At 36.8% G+C, this 23,360-nt stretch overlaps 2 protein-coding genes across 7 annotated transcripts in view; one reads left to right on the forward strand and one right to left on the reverse strand.

Annotated features, from left to right (window-relative positions):
* Positions 1-23,285, reverse strand: part of LOC128260931 (blood vessel epicardial substance) — a 32,733-nt gene extending 9,448 nt beyond the window's left edge. For 4 of the 5 annotated variants that reach the window (XR_008268191.1, XM_052994290.1, XM_052994288.1 and 1 more), the window contains exons 1-2: positions 23,006-23,285; positions 14,533-15,765 (exon numbers count right to left, since the gene is read on the reverse strand). Coding sequence is in view for 4 of the 5 variants with exons in the window: in XM_052994290.1 (XP_052850250.1) it covers positions 14,533-15,090 (558 nt within the window). In the remaining variant the exon portion in view is untranslated. The remainder of the gene's footprint in view (positions 1-14,532; positions 15,766-23,005) is intronic. The other variant, XM_052994287.1, reaches the window with a different exon arrangement.
* Positions 7,914-13,354, forward strand: LOC128260930 (transmembrane protein 205). Of its 2 annotated transcripts, none has more exons than XM_052994284.1 (3): positions 7,914-8,910; positions 11,916-12,166; positions 12,651-13,354. In XM_052994284.1, the coding sequence occupies exons 1-3, from the start codon at positions 8,252-8,254 to the stop codon at positions 13,097-13,099; spliced, it is 1,359 nt and encodes a 452-aa protein (XP_052850244.1). In that variant the 5' UTR covers positions 7,914-8,251; the 3' UTR covers positions 13,100-13,354. The 2 variants fall into 2 exon arrangements, with proteins under 2 accessions (XP_052850244.1, XP_052850245.1); XM_052994285.1 differs by lacking the exon at positions 7,914-8,910 and adding an exon at positions 11,418-11,599.
* Positions 23,286-23,360: the final 75 nt, after the last annotated feature.

Consider the following 23,360-nt stretch of genomic DNA (forward strand, 5'->3'; position numbering starts at 1 on the left):
GCGGATCCAGCGAATCGTTCGTTTCGATTTGCAACAGTCGCCGGTCGCCAGTCGGTCGTCGGACATTGCCGCGGATTCCCGAGTCACGTAGGCCACTCTCCACAGAGCCGCAGAGCCACAGAGCCACATAGCCACCAAACCACTGAGCCACCAAGCGCAGCTCAGAGAGCCACAAAAAAAAAAAAAAAAAAAAACGCTTAAAAATGAAAACAAAATCCACAAAGGCAGTGAGAAGAAAGAGTCGCAGCCACATTTACGGATACACGGAGAAAAATAACCCCCTAAAACTTCATAGCAATCAAATTAGTTCTGTGAATTCAGTAGGCAAACTATAAACACAAATTTGCCATCATCGATAAAAAAATATATTAATTACATTAGACGAAGCTTGAAATCTAAATGTTAAAATTTTTTTAAGTTTTATATTACTTTAAACAATCCAAATTATTGTTTTTCAATATCTCAAAGCAAACAACTCTAATTTTCCCTGCTCTATAGATCGAACTTGTTTTACGAGTATTTGTAACAGAAAGATTAACTATAGGAACAATAAGTTCTATATTCTAAAGTTTTTATAACCTGAACTAATGTTTTATTGCGAATTGTGGTTCGAGCTATGCAACTTTAACTGTATTTAAAAAATACTTCGTATTCTGATTTGATTTTTTTATATTATTATTTATGTAAAGTCTTTCTGATTTTTTCAAATCAAATTATAGTCCATGAGTAACAGAATAAAATGTAAAAATTACTCTCTGTGTACAAGATACAGATACGGCAGATTAGCGGACTCTTGATGATGATGAACTGCTGGCTGAACTGCCTCATATGCATGATGGACTGCCATCGAATGGGCACCCGGGAATTCGGAACGGGGATGGGGTCGTCCATTCCTTTGCTGTGGGAAACAAAGCACAATTCCGTTGTACCGCTCGCAATTTGCAAATTGAAATCAATGAAAGCGAAATAATTCCAAAAAAAAAAAAAAAAAAAAAAAAAAAAATTATGCATTAAAACCGAAACAGAGCAATTTGCGAGCGATCGTCGGCCAGAGATAATGCGCCGCTCCACTTTGGCCAATCTCTGAATCCGATTGGATCAGAGATATATCTTGAGAGAGGAGCCCAAAAAAGGTTGACTTGGTTTAAAAAGTCATACATTTATTTAATTGGCTCAAGGATACCCCTTCTTGAAGATGAATTGCTTTTAAGCAATTTAAATAAATCTTTTAAAATAATTTAATTTATCATTAAAATCTACGTTTCGATTCCAAGTGATTGGCCATAACGGTAAATTCAAAAAGGGAATTCAAATTAAATGAAATGAAATGCTGATGAGCCAATTACAAAATAATCTACATAATTTATTTACTTACAGAATCCATTGTGTTATCTTTGTTTTATAATTGTTACTTTACTAACTATTTAATATCTATAAGGGACTTTTGTCTTATTTATTTGGGTATCAATTGATATATATTATTTCAAGTATACACTCTTCTTTGGAATATATTTATAAAAATAATTGGAGAACTTTTCTTAAATAATTTCAGACTTTTTATTAGCTTATTTGGAAGATGATTTCTTAGGCGCTCAGCGACTGAAAGATCAACAGTCAGAGATCACTGCTAAGAAAATTCTTTGCCAACGTACATAGTAACAGATCGGCAGATCATTTAATTGCAAATAATTCTCGTGGTGCATGCCACTTATGACGATCGATCCACTATGGGATATACTTATGCGGTTTAATTAGCACTGATCGGGCTTAATTATTTTATTACCCCTGTTTTATGGCTTTTTCCGCTTCTTATTTGCTCCTAACTGACCTGCCCAAATACGCATATAGATCATAGTGAGAGCGGAGAGCGAAGAGCGCAGAGCGGAGAGTGAGGGATCGATGAAGATCAATGCGAAAAGAGCCATTGAACCTGTTATTTTACTGTGATAAGCAGCCAGCCGAAGAGTGATTCTCTTTCATTATTTTAAGAGAGAGAGATAGAGAGAGACCCCGAAAGCGACGGGCGGTCGGCAACAGTGAGCCATTGAAAATAAAATAAAAATTATAAATAAATACATATAATAATATGCCAATCGCTGCACACGTCGTGTTGTTGTGCGAACAATGGAGCTGCTGTTGTAAACAACATCGATTGCCGTCAACAACAACAACCATCTTCTACTGATAACATAAGCCAAACTGCAGCGGAGTTTTCTCTTTCTCTTTCGCCGGAATCTTTCCGCCCGTTTCTAGTCGCTTATCACGCGCAAAAAGTGTTTAGCTCATGGTGAAATACGAACTATGGACATTTTCACCTATTAGTGAAATATACATATATATGTATATACTGATACCCTAAATGGAAGTAATGATTTTGTTTAACTTTTTGCCAAAACACTACGCCTTTATAACACTTATATAGTAATGAATAGCATAGCTGATTATTGGTATTAAAGGAGGTATTATACGATTTCTAAAAGCCATTACTTTTTTAAAAAACTATTAATACTGCTAAGTATTAAATAAAAATATAACATATAACACACAAAGTAATAATATCAAAGCTAATATACCAATGAACAATATCATTGGTTATTGGTATTCTCTTTAAAATGGTCGCTTTTTTAGGAATTATCTCTTATATTATAACAAAAACTATCCCAATTTAACCATAGAAATCTTAAATCTATGCTTTCTTTATTATTATTTTTTTTTTTTGCTGCTTACCAAATTGGTTTTGAGAATTTTTTTTGTAAATTTTAGCGCTAATTGAGTTGTCAATAATCTACGCCTGATCTTCCAGGTGATTTAGGTGACTCATGTGACTCCAGAAAAGGGGGCGGAGTGGGCGTGTCTGCAGTGGGCATAACCTATATATCTATATATCTATATCTACTTAGACGGCTCACGTGGGCTGGTGTTTTTGTTTTTTCTTCGCCATGAAGGGATAACGTTGCGATTCGGACAATGATTGAGTGGAGGCGCGTGGGTGGGTGTGGAAAAAGAGGTGGTTCTATTTTTTTTTTTTTTTTGGGGTGTGGGGGTGTGAAAAGGTAGTTGGTGGGAGCGGTGGGCGGTGGGAGGTGGGCGGTGTGCCTTTGAGGAAACATATTTGCCATCATCATCCGTTGGATCAATGCCACAATGGACAGCTGAGACGCAGACGTCTTTCATCAGCTCTCTTCAACTGAGTCTTTGGTGTGCGTCAGGTGCTAAAAGAAAACATCGCCAAGTGTCCCCCGAATACATACATATATTTTGGTTACCCTCCCTTCGAACCACATTTTGTGGGCCGGGCCATATGACGTGAAAGCCGGCCGGCACGTCCGCATTTGAGGCAAATGGAAGTGGAATTTGCCACAGCGCCAACTAAGAAATAATAAAACCAGACTTGGCCCACGTACCATCCCGTTGATAGAAATACCAACAACTAAATACATATAACCAACAAAAACTATAAAAACTAATCGAATGTCAAGATGATAGCCACAAAGTCCAAACATTCAACGAAAAATAAGATTGGACAGCATGGCATAATAATGAAAACCTTCTGAAATCTTTGTGATCTTCCACAAATGTCAATGAATGCAAGAAATATCAAGTTATTGAAATACTATTAATTTATTTAACGTAAATATTTGTATATATTTGTATAATTTAATTACTCTTTGTTATAATGTTAACTTGGTCATGGGGTGAAAGCAATTAATTTGTAAATTATTAATTTTCGAAATACAATTAATCCTTATTAGAATTGGCTAATTACCTCTTTATTACAATATACGCTACAATAAAATTTAAGCAAATAATTTATACTGTAGTTAATGTCAACATTCTATGAATAGTTTTACTTGATCGTTATATCATTTACTGCCATATATATGATATGTATAATTTACCAATCAAATGATTGATTTATTAGTGGGCAAGGTGCAAAATATATTATCAAAATGATATATCTATTCGAATTTATTGAAATACCAAAATGAAAATAACTTTTGTTTGGAGTTTATTGAGGTATTCATAAATTATATACTTTTTGAGTTACAAAATATAAGGTTTTATTACTGGTTTTATTATTTAATAAAGATATGTTATTCTTTCCCGAAAAATTCAAGTAATAAGCTTAATTTTAAAGTTCTTTTTACTTCTGATATTGGAGAAGCATCCATGTTTTCCCTATAAAACCTCTTGGGAACAGGAAAATGTATTAATTTATTAAACTATCAAGCTAACAACCTTTGATCTTTGAAACTTTTCCATCCACTTATCGGCGATCGCTGCATTTGTTCGACTGACTGATTGATCGAATGACTGCCATTTGCAGATTTTCAATTTCGAGATTCATTCATTAATAATATTTGTCATTTTTTTGGGGCCGCCAACTCGCGAAACGTGCGCCACATGACAAAAGGGGATCTCGGCGAGTCGATAAGATGTACATGGAGAGTGCTTTCTATATACGATCCCTGGCATTGGTGATCGCGCCGATCGCCGATCGATGGCTGCCCACAAACTGCTCATTATCTAATTGCGGTCCCCACAAACCCATCCATTTCGTTCTGTTTCGATTTGTTTGGCCGGACGTAGATCTCTCCGATCGAGACGATCGTTTTTGGCCAACCGCCTCCTTAGGGTGCATACAAATAATGCGATTAGTTCCGCATTTGGTCACCCAAATTGGCTGGACATCGTGACATTGGTCGTGATTTCTTGCCCACTCATCGCGGCTCTCAAGAATCGCAGGTTAAATACGGATTCGTATAGCGCATATGTATATCCGCTGATTGGCCATGATTAACCTTTGCTCAACTGACCTTTAATCAACTATCTAATCAGTTTGTTTATTTATTTGCCAGTTCGTTTGCATGTGTGCTTTCATTGTTTTGCGCATTATGTGGGTGAAAGATGTGGGAGATCGCAAGAAATGGTCACTTTTCGGCGGGGACTTTGAGCCCGTCTGGTGGGTCTGGTCGATGGGGTAGATCCTCGACGAGCCCCACTGAATCACTGGATGATTCACCCAGACAATCCTTATCATTAGTATTTCCTATCGGGCTTATTTCATTTAGATTGAACGCTATTTCTGCAACACACTGTCTATTAACTAACAACCATTTTCGGGGAATATAATATTAAATGCCTTCTGATTGTATAATAATTGGTTGGGGATGGTTTTAATTTAATTTTTTGATAGTTCTTCTATTAATTAACCAAATCCTTATCCTTATATATAAATGATGGGTAAAACATATTTACAAATATATGGACATGGCAAAAAACACATATTTATACATTTGATCATAAAATAATCACTTTAAAACGGGTAACTTTAGAAGGTCTTAATATTTTATAATTAATTAATTATTATTTATCAAGAATCATAATTAGTTTCTTAAAAAGTAAGACAGTTATGTTAATGGTAGAGATCTAAGATCATAATAATACATTGCACTTGGTGTAGCTTATTTAAATCATTTAAAAGTGATTTACACAGTGATAAATTTATAATGTTTCCCCCTAGAACAGGTAATAGATATTTCCCAGACATATTTGTATAAAATACTGTTTGGAAGATTCTTCGAATCAAAAAAAAGTACGATACACTCGACGACGTCAGTGATCGAAATCCATTCCCCGAATTTAAGCGGACGACTCATGGTCGGTAAACCAGAATTGGTGGATCCGAAAAACATATACATATATGTATGTACATATAAAGCGGGGATTGCTCCATCGCTGGTGACGTCGAAGGAAACTTTTCGCCGCAACATTGTAGGAAAGTTTTTGGCAAAAGAAAGGCAGCGGCGGGCAAGGGGAAAAGTGGGAAAGAGGGGAAGGGGGTAAGGGCCGACTGAAGGTTAGGCCAGAAAACTATTCACATGTGGCGCCCATTTGTCAGGTGCTTTTAAGGCGGTTAAATGCCAAACGATTGCAGCGTGACAGCCGCCGTTAATTGAGATTCCCCAGTGATAAGGTGGCGGTACTCTTAGCTTAAATACTCGCACGGATTTAAGAGATCCGATGCAGCGGACCAGCCTCCCATTCTCTCACTTATTACACTTTTAACACATTCTTCACGGATAATCCAGTTCAAATGCATCGCACGGTGGGCTTACTAACGAATTTATCAGAAACATCTGCCATGCCCTTAAACATACATATTTATAAAATTTCAAAAGGTCCAGTTTTTAGACCCAGCAAATCAAATATTTTACCTGAACAATTTCAAGTTTAGTTTCTGACCTTAATATTACTACTTTGATTTGTCGATATTTTTATACCCTTGCAGAGGGTATTATAATTTCAGTCAGAAGTTTGCAACGCAGTGAAGGAGACGTTTCCGACCCTATAAGTATATATATTCTTGATCAGCATCACTAGGAGAGTCGATCTAGCCATGTCCGTCTGTCCGTCTGTCCGTCTGTCCGTCCGTTTATATGCAAACTAGTCTCTCAGTTTTAAAGCTATCTGCATGAAACTTTCCCAAAAGTTGTCTTTCTATTGCAGGTAGTATATAAGTCGGAACGAGCCGGATCGGACGACTATAGCATATAGCTCCCATAGGAACAATCGGAAAAATAAATGAAAAAAAAATTATAACTTTGCTGTTTTTTAATTTTTTGTTTAGTTCTTCGACATATAGTAATGGTAAAATATTTCCGATTTACGGTTTAAATTTCATCAAAATCGGACGACTATAGCATATAGCTCCCATAGGAACAATCGGAAAAATAAATGAAAAAAAATTATAACTTTGCTGTTTTTTAATTTTTTGTTTAGTTCTTCGAGATATAGTAATGGTTTAATATTTCAGAATTACGGTTTCAATTTCATCAAAATCGGACGACTATAGCATATAGCTCCCATAGGAACAATCGGAAAAATAAATGAAAAAAATTATAACTTTTCTGTTTTTAATTTTTTGTTTAGTTCTTCGACATATAGCAATGTTTAATTATTTCAGAATTATGGTATAAATTTTATCAAAATCGGACGTCTATAGCATATAGCTCCCATAGAAATAATAAAAATATATAAAATAACTATCTAATAATTGAGCTGCAAATAATCATAGTTTCAATGTTTTTTTTTAGCACATACTCAAGTAAATCATAATTTAAATGTTTTCAAAAGTATTTAATTAATGCAATAGCTGCAAGGGTATATGAACTTCGGCTTGCCGAAGTTTGCTTTCCTTCTTGTTATTTAGAAGTTGATATGATATTAATTAATGGAACAGTAATCAGTTAAAACAAGAGAAGGATTGTATGTTTTTCTTATATTTTATTTATATTAACACACAGAGAAGAGTAGCAAAAGTTTGAGATGCAAAAAAAAAAGTACTTTAATATTTTCTGTTACTTTAAAAAAAAGCGGTTAACTTCTGCACATAAAACTTCGGATTATAGAGTTCTGTTTTCCATGTATAGTATATAAATTTGATTAAAAAAAAAAAAAGGTTAACAGCATTTAAACAGGTGTGACAAGAAATATTTTTTGCGTTAATTTGGTTCATATTAATCAAAGAAAATCTAATCAATAAATTCTTTTGTTTTCAAATATATACATACATATATTTTTTGTTGACTGATTAAAAAAATAAGATTTAACTATGCACTTTGTGGATAAGAAAACAAGCGATCACGATGAACTAGATTATTGGACAGTCCATTGTCGAAACGCCATTGGCCCCACTGTTGCATCAGCTCTACCGATCCCGTCCGATCCCGCCCGATCGCGAACCGAGTGCAAAATGTGGATCCCGAAGAGCATTGGCGAGCGGTGGAGAACGTGGAGAACGTGGAAAATGCTCTGAAGAGAGCGGAAGCAGAGCGAACGACGGCGACGACGGCGACGTCGGCGCAAGAACTGGCTTCGTCGGCGGCATATATAAAACCTAATGGCAGCGCCGACTTCCCATTCAAAATCGCACACCTCAGCGCGCCGCGTGTCGCTCTTGGTCCCCCCGGAATCAACAAATAATAACCAACCCCAGAAATTAACCCAACCCCACGGACCAAAATCAAAATCAAAACCCCAAAACACAAGCCCACAATAAAAATAAAAAATAAAAAACGCGGTGTTGAACAAAATTCCTGAATTAATAAGTTCGCAAGCTAAGAACCCCACCACACACAACCCCAACAACATTTTTTTGCTGTGCGAAGCGATAGAAAGAAGAGTGCCAAAAAAAAGAGGATTACCAAAATTTATCAATAAAAGAGGCGGTAAAGAAATCAATGCAAAGATGTGTCACAATTCAGGGATCGTGGAGAAAAGCAACGAGCAGCAGATCGAACGCTACATGGCCTGTGGAATGCCATCGAAGGCGGTGAGGAGTGTCAAGTACACGCTGAAGAAGCGTGAAAAGAAGGAGCTGCAGCAGCTGCAGCAGCTGCAGCAAAAGAAGCAACTGCTGGAGCACAAGGAGCAACAGTTTCTCGAGAATCTCGAGCTGAGCAGCAGTAGTAGCTGCGAATCCTCAACGGCCAGCGGCAGTGACAGCGAGGATAGCGGCGTTACCGAAACCCTAAAATCCCCACCACCACCACCATCGCCATCGCCATGGCAATCCCCATCGCCAGTCGATACGGCGGCCACTCCAAAGGTCAGCAAACGCAGTGACCTCTTGAGGTTCTGCCCACGCTTTCGCAAATTGCAGCAGGAGCAGCAGCAGCAAATGCTCAAGGAGATGGAACTGCAGGAGCAGGAGCAGAAGCTGGAGCAGGAGAAGGAGGAGGTGGTGGGTCCACTGGCCACCACTTTGAAGGCGCAACAGCAACGCAAGCTGAGCGCCATGGAGCCGTCGATGGACGACGCCCTGGCCATCGGCACCCAGATGACGCGACAGGTGTCCGAGCGAATCACCTGCCTGGTGGCCCAGCTGCAGGCCAGTCACCTTTACACGTGAGTTTCCCTCCACCAAATTATTTTCACCAATCAATAGCACTTTTCAAACATCCCAGTTATTAATATTCAACACTTGAGAAGCCGAAAAAGATTAAGTTCATTTGAAACTTTTTTAGTTTTATTTAGTTATTTTGCAATTATACCACAGTTTTTCTTCTACTAAAAATATTAAAAACATTTTTAACTTTTCCTAGAGTCACTAACCAAATATTTCCGGTTTAAAAAAAAAATATATCAAATTTTACTTTAATAAAAATTCTATATACAAAATGTGTAATTGCTAGATTTTCAACCAATAAGGCCACTAATTTATGACATTTAGTGCTATTTCTACACACGCCGCACTTGCATAAAATTAAATGACAGGAAACGCTGAGGAATTCCATTATTTGGTTGACAACAAAGTGGCAAAACCAATTAAGTTTGGCTAGTATTCAATATTTTCAGCACAAGCTAATTATATTTCTAAATTTGGCTAGTGAAGTAATTGTGATGTGTGTATTCAAAAGCATGCATAAATATAATTCAAAATTTTTAAATAACACTGTCGCTTAACTATGCAGATATGATTTAACCCAAACACACGCCCCTTTTATTAAATAGCCATAAATTCATCAGGTGACATAAGGGAAACCCTCTCGATGCAGGTGGCATTATCAGTGTCTTATCATTATCGGTTCGTTGTCACGGCTGTGGATCATGCTGATCACGCCGCCTCTGTATTTATATTTATAGATGCAAATATAGTCGTACAATTTTTCCACCGCCTGCCATGTGTTCCTGTTGTCTAGAGCGCAAAACCGTTATGCAAACAGCGGACCCAAGACATTGCTCTATTATAAGACTAGTTGAAAGAACCTTTATTAAAGGTCTTAAGTTCTTCACCTAATGAAAATTAAAATTGTCCAGCCATTTATTTGAATTCATTAAAAGAGAACACCAATTCAGTTATGATTGATTTCTAACACAATGCCCATTTAAGCCAAATTTGTTGACGGACTATTGCAAATTGTTGGCCAAATAGCGAAATCAATGGCCCGCTATCATATGATTGTTAGCACCCCATTGATAATGCCTGGCAGCAGACGCCAAACTCAAAGCACGTGACCTGCACGATATCGATCGGTACAGTGAAACCCCAACCTATGAGCCCATAGTACAACCCCATAATCTAAACCAACGAAAAAAATCCCGACTATTTGGGCCACTAGGGCAGCATTACTAACGAGAAGTGTGCGAATCTAAAAATACGAACAAGTGATATTCGCCTTGACCGTAATGCTGACTCAATGTCAAGTGATAAGTTAACCCTCGGGCGGTGCGCAGGGGTGTGTCTGGGCTCGTTCGCTATCTTGCGATCGGCGCGACGCTATGACGACAATTGGCGAGTCAATAGAGTTCCCTAAGACCCCCCTGAATCACCCGACCGATCCGCAACCACCTGCTGGAGTGCAAAGTGCGATCGGGTCCTACGTCATTTGGGAGAGCTTTCGTAGGCGTACAGTGGCGGTCACAATTGTAGAACACCATCATTTTGATATTTATTTCAAATCATTTTAAGAATTCATTTCAAAACATCTTTATTGCTATTTAAAAAAAAATTAATTTTAACACAATAAATTTACTATGATAACTACTAAAACTAACTAAAGTTTATTTTTTCAAAAATTCAATATATTGATTTAAAAATATGAAATAAATGGTTAATAGAAATATTTTTGGATTTAATTTTTACATCAAAATTGAAAAATCTATTTTTTAACTAAAAGAAAAAATTTGCTCAACTTTATTTATCAATATCATCAATTTTTGCTGTTCTCGAACTTTATTATTAATTATAGTATTTTGTGTCTCTTTCTAAATATTGTTAATAATTGTTTTTTTATAGTTAAAATAAAAATATTTGTTTTTGCTTCTTAACTATTTTGAACGTAACTGTACCTCCTTTCGCTCTCTCTTTTGTCCATAGATCAGCTGGCTTCGACGCTTTTTATCGTGTCAGCTGGTCGCCAGCTGATTCGCCCGAATTCGCTTCAAGTGCAAGTGTAAAATTGCATTTTCCACGCCTTATGTCATGTATACCGCCTAGAGATTGCCAATTTTTCACTTTAGTTCTGGTCTCTACGAGAGCAACAGAGAGGGGGATAGCGGGGGGCGGCGAAAATATAAAATATTCGGTTGCATGCGTTTTCGCACGTACGCCACTTTGGCACTATTCGCCGTACAAAAAAAAAAAAAAAAAAAAAAAACGTAAGCGGCGAAAAAGAGTGCAAAAAGACATTAAAAAACGTAATAGACGGATATGCAAAAAATGGCAGACGAAAAAGATGGGAGGTGGAGGAGACGCAACAAATGCGTAGACACGAAAAGAAAGAGACAGAGCTAGAGAAAGAGAGAGGGAGATAGCAATCGGTGGGCGGCGAATTCGCCCGATCGCAATCGGTGCAAATGTTCGCCGCAAATCAAATCTAATCAGACATGAGGGCCACGTGGGTACGTAATTCCCATACACCATACCATACCATACGCCCGTTGCCCGCGGATCGGGCGGCTATATCTTTTCGGAATTTGGACCATTGACGATTGCGTACCAATTGCAAATATAAATCTATTGCTGCATATTACGGAAATCGTTGCGACAGCACTTCGACCCCAAAAGCAGAAATTGTAGTATATTGATACTGAAGTAAGGTTTTATAACATTAATGGATCAAGAGGAGCTCAATTGGTTTTTAGAATTTTTTTTTTTTAAGTAAATTAAAAAAAAAACGTTAATGATTTTATTGTGATGAGCTTTAATTAAAAATCACATTTAATTTATTTCAAACATAAGCCAACAAACTATCAATGTTCTAATTAATTGATATCTTAATAGTTTGTAGTTTTAAAAAAAAATTATAATTTGTTTTTCAAGGCCCCATTATCCACATTCATATCTTCTCAGCCATATTTTAATCGTCGATTGCCATTTACTTATCGAACACTTTGCTATTTTATTACAGAATTCTGACGCGTACAACACAGCCAGCACACTTGATAGCCGTTTGCATATTGGCCTTTGTGCTGATGACTGTGGGACGCGACCTCATCGACCCAACGACATCAGTGGCTGCAGCAGCAACAGAAAGCGCAGCAACATCTGCAACAGCAACATCAACGAGAACAGCAACTGGCGGCGTATTGGCAGCACTGGTTTTCCTGGGCGCCTTTGCCACCCATTTTGGGTCGCAGATCTGGATGACATTTGTCTCGGGTAAGTGTCCTTAAATCGCAGGACTATCCTGAACATTGTTGAGCATCCGTCATCAAGCTTTGGAGGAACCAGTAGTTTTACAACAAAAATCATCATTCAGGAAAATATATTTAAGTGAAATTTGCAAGTTAATTTTATAAATCAACAATTAAAAATCAAAGAGCCTAACAACTGGAATTTAGTTACATAATTTTGGTTTAACGATCTAAAGTCCAGTTGGTAACTTTTTGTATGAACCGTCGAGAGGAAAACAATTCAACACTCGAGACTTAAAGATAATGCTACGAACACATACGATTCACGTGTATCTTCAATCAACAAATAAACCAAATCAAACCAAAATGAACAATTGCATTCCATTGAACGACACATCGCACGATTCATTTAGGTCAGCCATACAGAAATCGTAGTTACATTTTGTAGAGCACATTGAAAGCGAATCAAAGTACTGATGTATCCTATCTTTTTGGCCATATCCTTGCAGGTCTCTCGCTGTATTTCTCCCTGCCCCGCCACGTTTTCGGGCAGTGCCAGCAGATCCTGTTCCCGCGCTACTTCGCCCTCAACGCCATGCTCAGTCTGACGATGCTGGTGGTGTATGCCAAGTATTTCCTCACCGGCTGGACGACAGCGGCGGGCATCCAGATGGGATCGCTGGCCCTGGCGGCCGGAATCGAGGTGGTGGTGCGTCTGTATCTGGTGCCACCGATGCTGCAACTGATGCACGAGAAGTACAGGATAGAGGATGCGATCGGCAGTGGCCAGGAGGTGGGCAGCCTTGTCCAGGGCGACCTCGTCGACTGTCCGCACTATCAGCGCATCCACAAGGGATTCCGGCGCATTCACATGACCATCGCCATTGGCAACATGACGGTCATGCTGACCACCTGCCTGCAGTTGTATTTTCTGGCATCGAAAATACGCCTCAGCTAAGGCATATCCGGAGTGAAGAATTTATAGATTTAGGTTCACATCATTACCATAAAAACACAAACACGCATACACACACACACTCACACACCCCCACACACTGTATTTCAATGTTCGATAAATTGTCTCAAATTTATATTGCTTATTGAACGATTGATCTAACGAGCTGGTTGTAAACGGTGAAGCGGCGGCCCCTGCATCGTTCACATCCGACTTTTGAATGCCCTTCCTCCGCCCCCACAACACAGACACACACACCCGCACAAAAAAATATTTAATTTCTCCCGAGGACGCCTCCTTTTCAGCGTCCTTGCAATCTGATTTCCTGTGATAAGTTCAGCCCAACTCCCACTCCAGCACCCACCACTCGCGAACCACAGCACATTTAGCCCATAGTCGATAGCCAATAATTTACACAGAATTATTAAATAATAGCCTATTGATAATTAATTATACTATTTTTTTTCGAGCGACAGCACGCAAATTCATTAATTTTCTTCTGTTATTTGTTAATCCATTGGAAACTATGTTTTTCTCTGTTTTAAATGCGGATGTTTTAGTGAATATAATTTATATAAAAACAAACAACAACAACAAAAAACAAAAGAAAGCAAAACAAAAAACAAAAAAATTCAAAAATTAAACACAATAATAAAAAAAAAAATACATATTAAATCAATAAAATTGAATATTTAAATGTGTACAATTTAAATGATTGTTTTTCTTGTATGTTTTACTACTTAATTGGCGATTCCACAAAAAGTATGGGTAATTTTGTTGTCAGAAAATCAATTCACTTGAGTAGTGATATTGATTGCGTTGCCTAATTTTCGGCTGATTGATTTAATTGGGGTTAAGGGCCTTTGAAATGAATTACTAATTTTATTTGTTTTTTTTTACACACTGTATGGAAAAATTGGTAGGAAATTTTTTAACTTTCTTAAATTAGGTATGCCTGTTCCCTTATTTTAGTTCAATAAATAAAACCATTAAAATATTTTATTATGTATAGAAAGAATTCTATTATCTTACTTTTTTTTCCTTACTTTAAAATGTTAACCTGTTCATATATAGCTATATTCAATTTAGAAAGAGTAATTGCCAGCTTTAAAAAACAGTTTAAAATTTATTGCAAAGTTAATGGTTATTTCGACCTTTATTGTATTTAAGCTGTTAAACAACAAAAGTTTTTAAAAATTATAAGCAATTCATAACTTTAAAAAAAATATCTCAATTGTTAAGTATTTTATTAACACAAATTATTGTTTTCAAAAAAAAACATTGCAATATTTTACCATTAAATACGTTTGATATTTCCCATTAATAATAGATTTGCCTAAGTTAAAAAAAAATATACTTATTTTTAGAGTTCTTCTTAAGTCGTAGGCAAATGTATTAAAATACTTAAATGGATAGAATATTGATGTCCGACTTACCGCCTCGATTTCTTGCTCGAATCTCACGGGTCTCAGCCGGCACAGCACCACGACGAGATAGACGAAGTTGACAAAGAGGCCCATGCCCGACCATAGGACCACATCCGGGGTGCAGGCGACCAGGTAGCCGTGCATGCCCATCATCAGGCAGCCAATGAGCAGCATGGCCCGCATCCACAGCGATCCGTAGGGACCATGGGGCGCCAGGAAGGCCAGGAAGAGAAAGGCCCAGCCGAGCTGAAAGTACAGGTGGTGCGGCTGCTGCCAACCGAGGCACTGTTCGATGGACCAGTCGCCGGGATTGATCGATCGCAGGGTGCCATTGTTGTCCCAAGTGATGGTACCGCTGCTGGCGGCGCTTGTTCCCGCCGTGCTCTGTGCGATTAGGGTGCCGGCTGAGGCCTCTGCTCCAGATCCAGTTGCTCCAGCTCCAGCTCCAGTTCCCGCCGCAGCTGCTCCGCCCAGTCCAATGCCCATGACACTGCTGGCGCTACTGCCGGCACTATTAATCAAAGCACCCATCCCAACGCCTGCTGCACTGCCCGTCGTGCTGGGCATTTCAATCCTGATCCTGCTGATCCTGCTAATCCTGCTTATCCTGCTGATCCTTCTGATCCTGCTCTCCCCTTAGCAACCTTCGTGTCAGTCTGTCGCTCTCCTCAGCCTGATCTGTAAGCTAGTTTTTTTGGAGACACCTCTTTTCAATCACAAGCTTCCCCAAAGGGGTTGGTGTATCCGCTGGCTTAGCCGCTTGGTTGTTGTCTCCGCTCAGTCCAAAAACGCTTGTTTCTCGTTATTTGCACTTAAAATATTTTCGGATTTCTTTCTTTTACTTATTACTACTACTATGATGGTTCACTCGATGTATGCCATCTTTTTTTTCTGGTGGTTTCGTTATTGCTGCTGCCCTATTCGAAATTGTTGTGCTGAGCGGTTAGTGACTCGGCTAGACAGTTGCCAACGGTTGATGTCTTCGTTAATACAATATTAAATCTAAATTAGTTATTATTGTTTAAACTGTTTAGATTGTGGCTTTAGTTACTGCTAGTTAATCTGCCGTTGTTCCTGTCGTTTACACATTTGTTCTTTTCCTTTCAATTGTTAAAAAATAATGCTTGGACTATTGCTATTACTTCTGTAATTTATGTGGCTGCCGTTGGATTTCTCGCTGATGTTGCTGCTGCTGCTGCTGCTGCTGCCGCCTGTCACATTGTTGCATCGTTTAGGCAGCTGCTGCAAAAAAATGCAATAAAATACGAATAAGCCATTTGTAGACAATTAATAGCTGCCACTTTCCCATTAAAAAAAAAAATTAATTAGTGGCTGGAAAAAAAAAATAAAAAAAATCATATTGCAACAATGATAAGCAACAAAATTGGAGGCAATTAGTTTGCGCAAATCATTGATAAATTGTAAATCGATATTGCAAGTCAGTTAAAAACCCCTTTTGGGAACCTTTGCAGGTGCTAGCGAATGCCCTTATTCTCAGAGATCGCAGTAATAAGGCCGCTGACTGCTCCGATTGGTCAAGAATTAATAAGAATATTTAATTTACCATACCGTCAAATCGTTTTTAAATATTAAAATACATTAATGCTTCTTATTATATTGTAATCTACTCATAAAATATTAAATACTCAAAAATCATTATCACTCGAACTAAACTGAATATTATTAACTTTGCTCCCTTGATATCCCGAGTATTATAGTATTACATTTCCCCAATTGAAGGCAATACATACAACTGACTAAAGAGTTAGTCAGCAGATTAAAAGGCAATGTGTGGCTTATAAGTGATATGACAAATGTTGGATATGTGCTTACTAAGCGTGGTATGTTTTGGTTGTATATAGGAAATTAGCTACCCCTCTGAAAATCTACAGCACTCCAGTGACCTCCTCAGTTTGTATATGTAGATCAACGCAACCAAAAATTCACGGAAATCCCAAAATACATATATCATACGAAAATCTACACAAAATCATGGTAATCCGAAATAAATCATACGAAAATCCACAGAAATTCAAGGAACCAAAGACTAACTGCAATTTTGTTGTGCGATAGAGATCCGCACAACCTGTTCCCGACTTGACCAGGCCAACAAAACTTGGTCAAAAACTCTCCAGAGGGTATATACACATGTAGAACAAAGCAAACAACAACGGGTGCGAGTTTTGTTTGCTGACCCCAATAGAGAACGGCAACAAAAAACAATAAAACACTGGGAAAGTGGCCAAAAGTGGGTGAGGGTATGGTCTATATGGTCTGCGGTCTTTGTATATTTTATAGTGTTGGGGTTGCTCTGGTGAGAGTGCGACTGGAAAACGAAACATTTCCGGCCTGGACATGAATAATAAAACAAAGCCAACGGGTAGGAAAGATAGCGTGGAAGGAAAAGAGAGAAAATAGTGGAACGGAGGCCAAAAGACCGACATGGAAGGGCATCAAAATAATCAATTTGATGTCGCAAAGTTTGTGGTCCCCAATGCACAGAGAGAAACTATATATGATATGCCGTAAAATGTATGTAACATGACAGACCAATAAGATATTTTGCACATGTGTAACAAAAACAGTGGGACCATGCCACCAACCGGAAATAATGTGACCTTGCACCTTGCAGGTTTATTTACATTCCTCATGACAAACATTCTACATAAACATATTAGTCCTAAGCAATGGATATAAGCAGTGCTTACGAATTTGAAAACAAAAATATATTATATGATTAATAAAGTTTGTGTGCCAGAAATGCTCCAAGAAAACCTATTTCTCTAAGAATTTGTCTCAGTGTGTTTATTGAAAGTGGTCAGCCAACCGTTGACAGACAGTCTGCTGATGATGATAATGATCATGATGCACAAGTGATGTCGACTGTGTTGACTATTACTCAACACTTTGCATATTGGCTGCACTGCAACAATGTCTTCGGCGTCTGGTTAAAAAAGATAATAATGATGATTGTGGCAAGTGGCAAGTGACACACATCAGCCACAAAAACAAACAAGGCCAACGTTTCCTCATCATTATCATCAACGCTTGGGGATGTTCAACAAAACAAAGCAATGCAAATCAAATTTGATTGACGAGAATGTGAATACCCTCGAAAACACAATCATCAAAATTATAAACCATAACTCCCACCGTAAGCCAATAATATTTCAAAACTGAAATATTGAATCTAATACAAGTGTAAAAGTATTTGAAGGTATTAAAAAACACCTCAAGAAATAAACATGTTTTTACAATTGTACAACAGTACTATTTCAAAAACTGTTTCCTAAAATCGTGTTAACAAAGTTTGATTCCTATAAATTCAAATGAAATTGTGTAAGGTGCTAATATCATTAGACGATTTGGTAAAATCAGCTCAAGAAGTAAACATGTTATTCTAACTAAAACTAGTTTTACCGTCGATTCATATGTTAATCAAATATCGCAGGTTTAAAAACATAACACATATGTTGACAAATAGTTTTGTTTAACTATTTTAAAAATTCTTCTCAAACATTTTTTTCTTTGAAATTTAATAATATAGTTGAATCTGTAACATATCTAAATTGGTTGCGGAGAGAAAATAAAAATTGTATTTCTTTTGAACTTTTTTTTTATAAAACATCAAGTGTAAATAGTAATTGCTAACTATTACCACCAATAATGGGTTGGTTAATTTGGTTTAAAAGGTCGTAAATGCTTTCTCTGAAGCGTGGCAAAATCCAAAAACTATAAATACTCTCTATAAAGGGTATACCCACACCAACGCACGCACACACACTGTGAGGCAACAACAAAAATGTGGGCAGAGAAGATGAAGTCATCGGTTTCTTGCCTTGAAAAAAACACACACAACACGATAAACCAAAACCAAACCAAATGAAAAAACTCATGCAAATACAACTAAGCGCGACTTGGCTTAAAAGACCAGAAATTAAAGTCCAAAGCCAAAAAAAAATGAGTACAACGCGAAAGAAGGCAGGCAAAAAACCAGAGAAAAAAAATAAAAAATTTTATCGGGGCGAAAAGTGAAGAAGTAAAATAAATAATAAATAAATAAATGTGTAGTACAAGTAAACCACAAAAAAAAGTATTAAGAATGAAAGTTTAACCACCTATCAGATGCTCTCTTAAAAATGTTAAATTTATTTTATTAATGTGTGAACCTCCCAAATTAGATTTTAATTTTAAAACCCTTTAACAGTACTCACAAATGTTTTGAGTTTACTCAAAAATGAGATCATTTGTAGCCAAAGGCAATTAAAACGACCACGCATTTTTTTTTTTTTTCAAAACTTACAAAAAATGTTGTTAGCAGAACAAAGGAAAACCCGGAAAAGTAGAAAAACAGACTGGGAAACTTTTAATGCGAAAATGCCAATAAGTTGTGGTCGAGCGTTCTCTGATAATTGCCAGAAGAAAGGGAAAAGTCGTTGGGTGAAAATAGGTGAAAAGGGCGGGTTGAATGGACTGGGCTTGGATGACTTGGATGGCATGTCAATGGCCAGTGACACTATTGGAAAAAGTGGGGGGGTTAATGGGCGATTCGGGGTCCATCTCTACGTTTCCCCCGATGTTTTTCTATCCACTTTTTTGTTCGCGGTAATTCCGTATTGAAGTAATCGATTGCCTTTGTCCAGCAATTGATGTTTGCTTAGTCGCAATCAACGTAAAATCGACGTGGGGGCCAACTAATGAGATATCGCATATTGCTATAACATATACGCGATTTTTGTTCGTTTTCATTGTTTTCCTACAAATCGATTCAATCAATCGGTTTAAGAATTTCTAAAATATGTTTTTAATCGAAACCGTTTTAGTGGAGATAATAAAATAATCTATACGGAAATTATAAAAAAAAACTTTTCAGGATATCTCTGTTCAAAACCATTCTACAACCATACAAAATCCATTGATCGGTTTTTTAAATGAACTGATTCGATCAAATAACGGTTGGAAAATGCATTATTACATTATAAGTAAAACGCTTTTCCATGCATTCAAGTCATTGAGCGTTTCTAATAAGAACCCGCTTAGTACAGGGTATTCTAATATCGATAAGAATCTATGTGCGACCCGCAGAGTTCCATATCTTGCCCGATTCTAATTGGTATTTGGCCCGCAGACAAATTATGGTCGTAATCCAATTGGAAGCGGAACTTGTATGGCAACAATTGGAAATGAAACCGTCGATAAAGGGGAAAATATAAAAAACAAGAAGGAAAGCAAACTTCGGCAAGCCGAAGTTCATATACCCTTGCAGCTATTGCATTAATTAAATACTTTTGAAAACATTTAAATTATGATTTACTTGAGTATGTGCTAAAAAAAAACATTGAAACTATGATTATTTGCAGCTCAATTATTAGATAGTTATTTTATATATTTTTATTATTTCTATGGGAGCTATATGCTATAGACGTCCGATTTTGATAAAATTTATACCATAATTCTGAAATAATTAAACATTGCTATATGTCGAAGAACTAAACAAAAAATTAAAAAACAGAAAAGTTATAATTTTTTTCATTTATTTTTCCGATTGTTCCTATGGGAGCTATATGCTATAGTCGTCCGATTTTGATGAAATTGAAACCGTAATTCTGAAATATTAAACCATTACTATATCTCGAAGAACTAAACAAAAAATTAAAAAACAGCAAAGTTATAATTTTTTTTCATTTATTTTTCCGATTGTTCCTATGGGAGCTATATGCTATAGTCGTCCGATTTTGATGAAATTTAAACCGTAAATCGGAAATATTTTACCATTACTATATGTCGAAGAACTAAACAAAAAATTAAAAAACAGCAAAGTTATAATTTTTTTTCATTTATTTTTCCGATTGTTCCTATGGGAGCTATATGCTATAGTCGTCCGATCCGGCTCGTTCCGACTTATATACTACCTGCAATAGAAAGACAACTTTTGGGAAAGTTTCATGCAGATAGCTTTAAAACTGAGAGACTAGTTTGCATATAAACGGACGGACAGACGGACAGACGGACAGACGGACAGACGGACAGACGGACATGGCTAGATCGACTCTCCTAGTGATGCTGATCAAGAATATATATACTTTATAGGGTCGGAAACGTCTCCTTCACTGCGTTGCAAACTTCTGACTGAAATTATAATACCCTCTGCAAGGGTATAAAAAGAAGAGAAAAACGAAAGATCAGACATTTGAGTCGTAAGCGTTGTAAAGGTTTAATTACATGAAATTAAATGAATAAAAAAAACAACGCTGCCAGCATTTCTTAAGGGGGTCCTCGAGTGTTTCCCTTTGTTATTTGATTTGTAAGTTTTGAACAACGTTGGTGAGGCAAGTGGAGAATGGAGAGTGAATGTGAAACGGCGGCAACTTTTTGTTTCTGTTTTTCTCTCGCCAATTTCCGTTTCCCACGTGTAAACAAAAATAATAATAACAATAACGAGTCAGCGGCAACATTGTCTCGCCCTATATGCCATATTAAATTTTACATCGTTTTTATGGTCAAAAACGGGCAAAACAAAAGCAAATTTCTTAAATTATTTTCGAGCGAAAGCAGAAATACAAAAAAAAAACTCACTTAATCACTCATTGGCTATGTAAATGGGTTGGGAAATGGCCGTCATAAAAATACATACATAGAAAATTGATGGATTACCGGACTGATGGACTACTGTCAATTTTCGGCTGCGTCCATAACTCTTAATGATAGGAAATTTTCAATTATGACAAACAATTATGAACTTCTGAAGTACAATATTCATCTAGAGACGGACAACTGATAAGGAAAAATTTGCATTTAGCTAAATAGAGCTAAAGGGGCACTTATCTTATCTACTACTTTTACTTTTAAAGATCAAGTGGAAGGCAGTTATCCAAGTTTATGGATAAGATAGTGTGTGGAAATAATGGCGACCTTTACGTTTGTTTGGATTTTATAAGAAATTTGCTAGGTTCTTAATTTAGGGTTATATTAAACTTTGTTTAAGATAAAATCATAAGATATTTCCCAAATTTAAGATATAAAATATATTTATTTTAATTTAAACAACTATTTGTTTTATAATAAAATCATAAGATATTTCCCAAATTTAAGATATAAATATATTTATTTTAATTTAAACAACTATTTGGTTTATTTTTGAGCTAATAATCCTGTAACTTAATGTTTTGAAAAAAAAGGCGAATGAAAATTGTAATCTGAAATCTGTTCTGTAAATATTTATTTGCTGCAAATCGAATTAATTCCTAATGCATATTAAGATCAATGACATTCAATTGACAAATTTTTACCAATCTTGTTTTCTAATATCTTTTTGAAATAAACCTATAATTATTCACAGAGTACTTTATTGTTTGTGTTTATTTTTAATTTTGTTGCTACTAAAAACTGCTGCTAAACATGTGTGTTTTGGACTATAACTTTGAACATTGCTTCTATAAAATTGTATTTTTATTTTCATATCGATTCTTATCAATTCTTATACCTATTTTTGAACTTTTACTTATGACTAACTCTGGTTAAATGTCTTTCATTTTATTTTAAAACACGCGTTTTAAGAAGAGAGAGATACTGAATCACTTTGCAACATTAATGTTCTTGCCAAAATTAAATAATTTATTTTTAAATCGTAAATATTTTTGAAAATAAATATTTTGATTTCCTGATCCTATCTGATATTTTTCCAATTGGTAGAGTTGATATTAAAGTGTTGCCAATTTTGTAATACTTTTTTGGAACTTGTATTACAATAAATATGTGGCCCCCCCATCTTCCCTCTCTTTCGCTCGTCTAGGCACACAAACTTCCATAAATACACACGCACACAAGCACGCGAGAGAGTTGCATGCTAGAAATGCCATGCAGATGCAAACACAAACACCCACACACACTCGGGTGGGTGTGTACGAGTCTGGGGGGCAAAGTAGAAGAAGTTGGAGTTTGATTTCCTTTTCTTACACCACCCGCCTCCCCACACTGTATTCTTTTACTTCTTCTTCTTCTTTGATGCGTGCTCGGCAACTGCAATCGCTGCCCTCTGCCGACGTCACTGTCGGCGTCGCTGCCACCACCCGCACGCACATACTTACATACGTCCCGATATATACATATACATAACACATGCATTTTTAAAACCGTGTTGATGTTCGATTTTTCACCATTCTAGCTGCATATTACACACAAAAGTACACACTCGCAATGGTTATTATTTAATTACTTTTGGCGCGACTTCAATTATAAAAAATCTAATAACAACGCCGCCAGTATATATATACATATATACACAAACATATATTTGTATATTGCACATAACAAAGCTGCCACTCCAAAAAAAATTGTTACCAGCAAATCAGACACAAACACACGCAAATAGGGGACCCCGTGTGATGGTGAGAACAATTTGTTGTTAAATATTTAACACGTGAGCTTGGGTTGTTGTTTTTTTTTGTTTCTGATTGTTAAAGGTAGGTTTTATTCTATTTACCAGCAGAAGTCAACTTGTATTCACTCCGCTTTGCGATTTTTCGGGGACTGCTCTTTTTCTTTAGACCAAAATACATATATGTATATATTCGAAATTCTGATTAATATCAGTAGTTTTTCACTGGAAACCGTGATTTTTCTGCCCGGCGATTTATCCGATGTTTTCTTGTCATATTTTGTGCGAGATTTTTTTTAAAACGCAACGAAAACACGAAGCAGCGGTGCTTTTATATGGGAAATGGAAAAATATGGCAATACAAACGGTAATCGCGCTCTCGCGAGAGCACATCAGTCCTCTCTCGAGCTCCCCGAGAGTCAAAAACAGCTGGCAAATGAGCGCAGGAACAGCCGGTTAT

The sequence above is a fragment of the Drosophila gunungcola genome (genome assembly GCF_025200985.1).
Source record: "Drosophila gunungcola strain Sukarami chromosome X unlocalized genomic scaffold, Dgunungcola_SK_2 000046F, whole genome shotgun sequence".
Taxonomy (NCBI): Eukaryota; Metazoa; Arthropoda; class Insecta; order Diptera; family Drosophilidae; genus Drosophila; species Drosophila gunungcola.

What these genes read in the sequence shown, in the direction of transcription:
- LOC128260930 (XM_052994284.1), top strand. Translation starts at nt 8,252, where the DNA reads ATGTGTCACAATTCAGGGATCGTGGAGAAAAGCAACGAGCAGCAGATC. An exon ending in CAGGCCAGTCACCTTTACAC is followed by an intron (nt 8,911 to 11,915) that starts GTGAGTTTCCCT and finishes ATTTTATTACAG; the next exon opens with AATTCTGACGCGTACAACAC. An exon ending in CTGGATGACATTTGTCTCGG is followed by an intron (nt 12,167 to 12,650) that starts GTAAGTGTCCTT and finishes ATATCCTTGCAG; the next exon opens with GTCTCTCGCTGTATTTCTCC.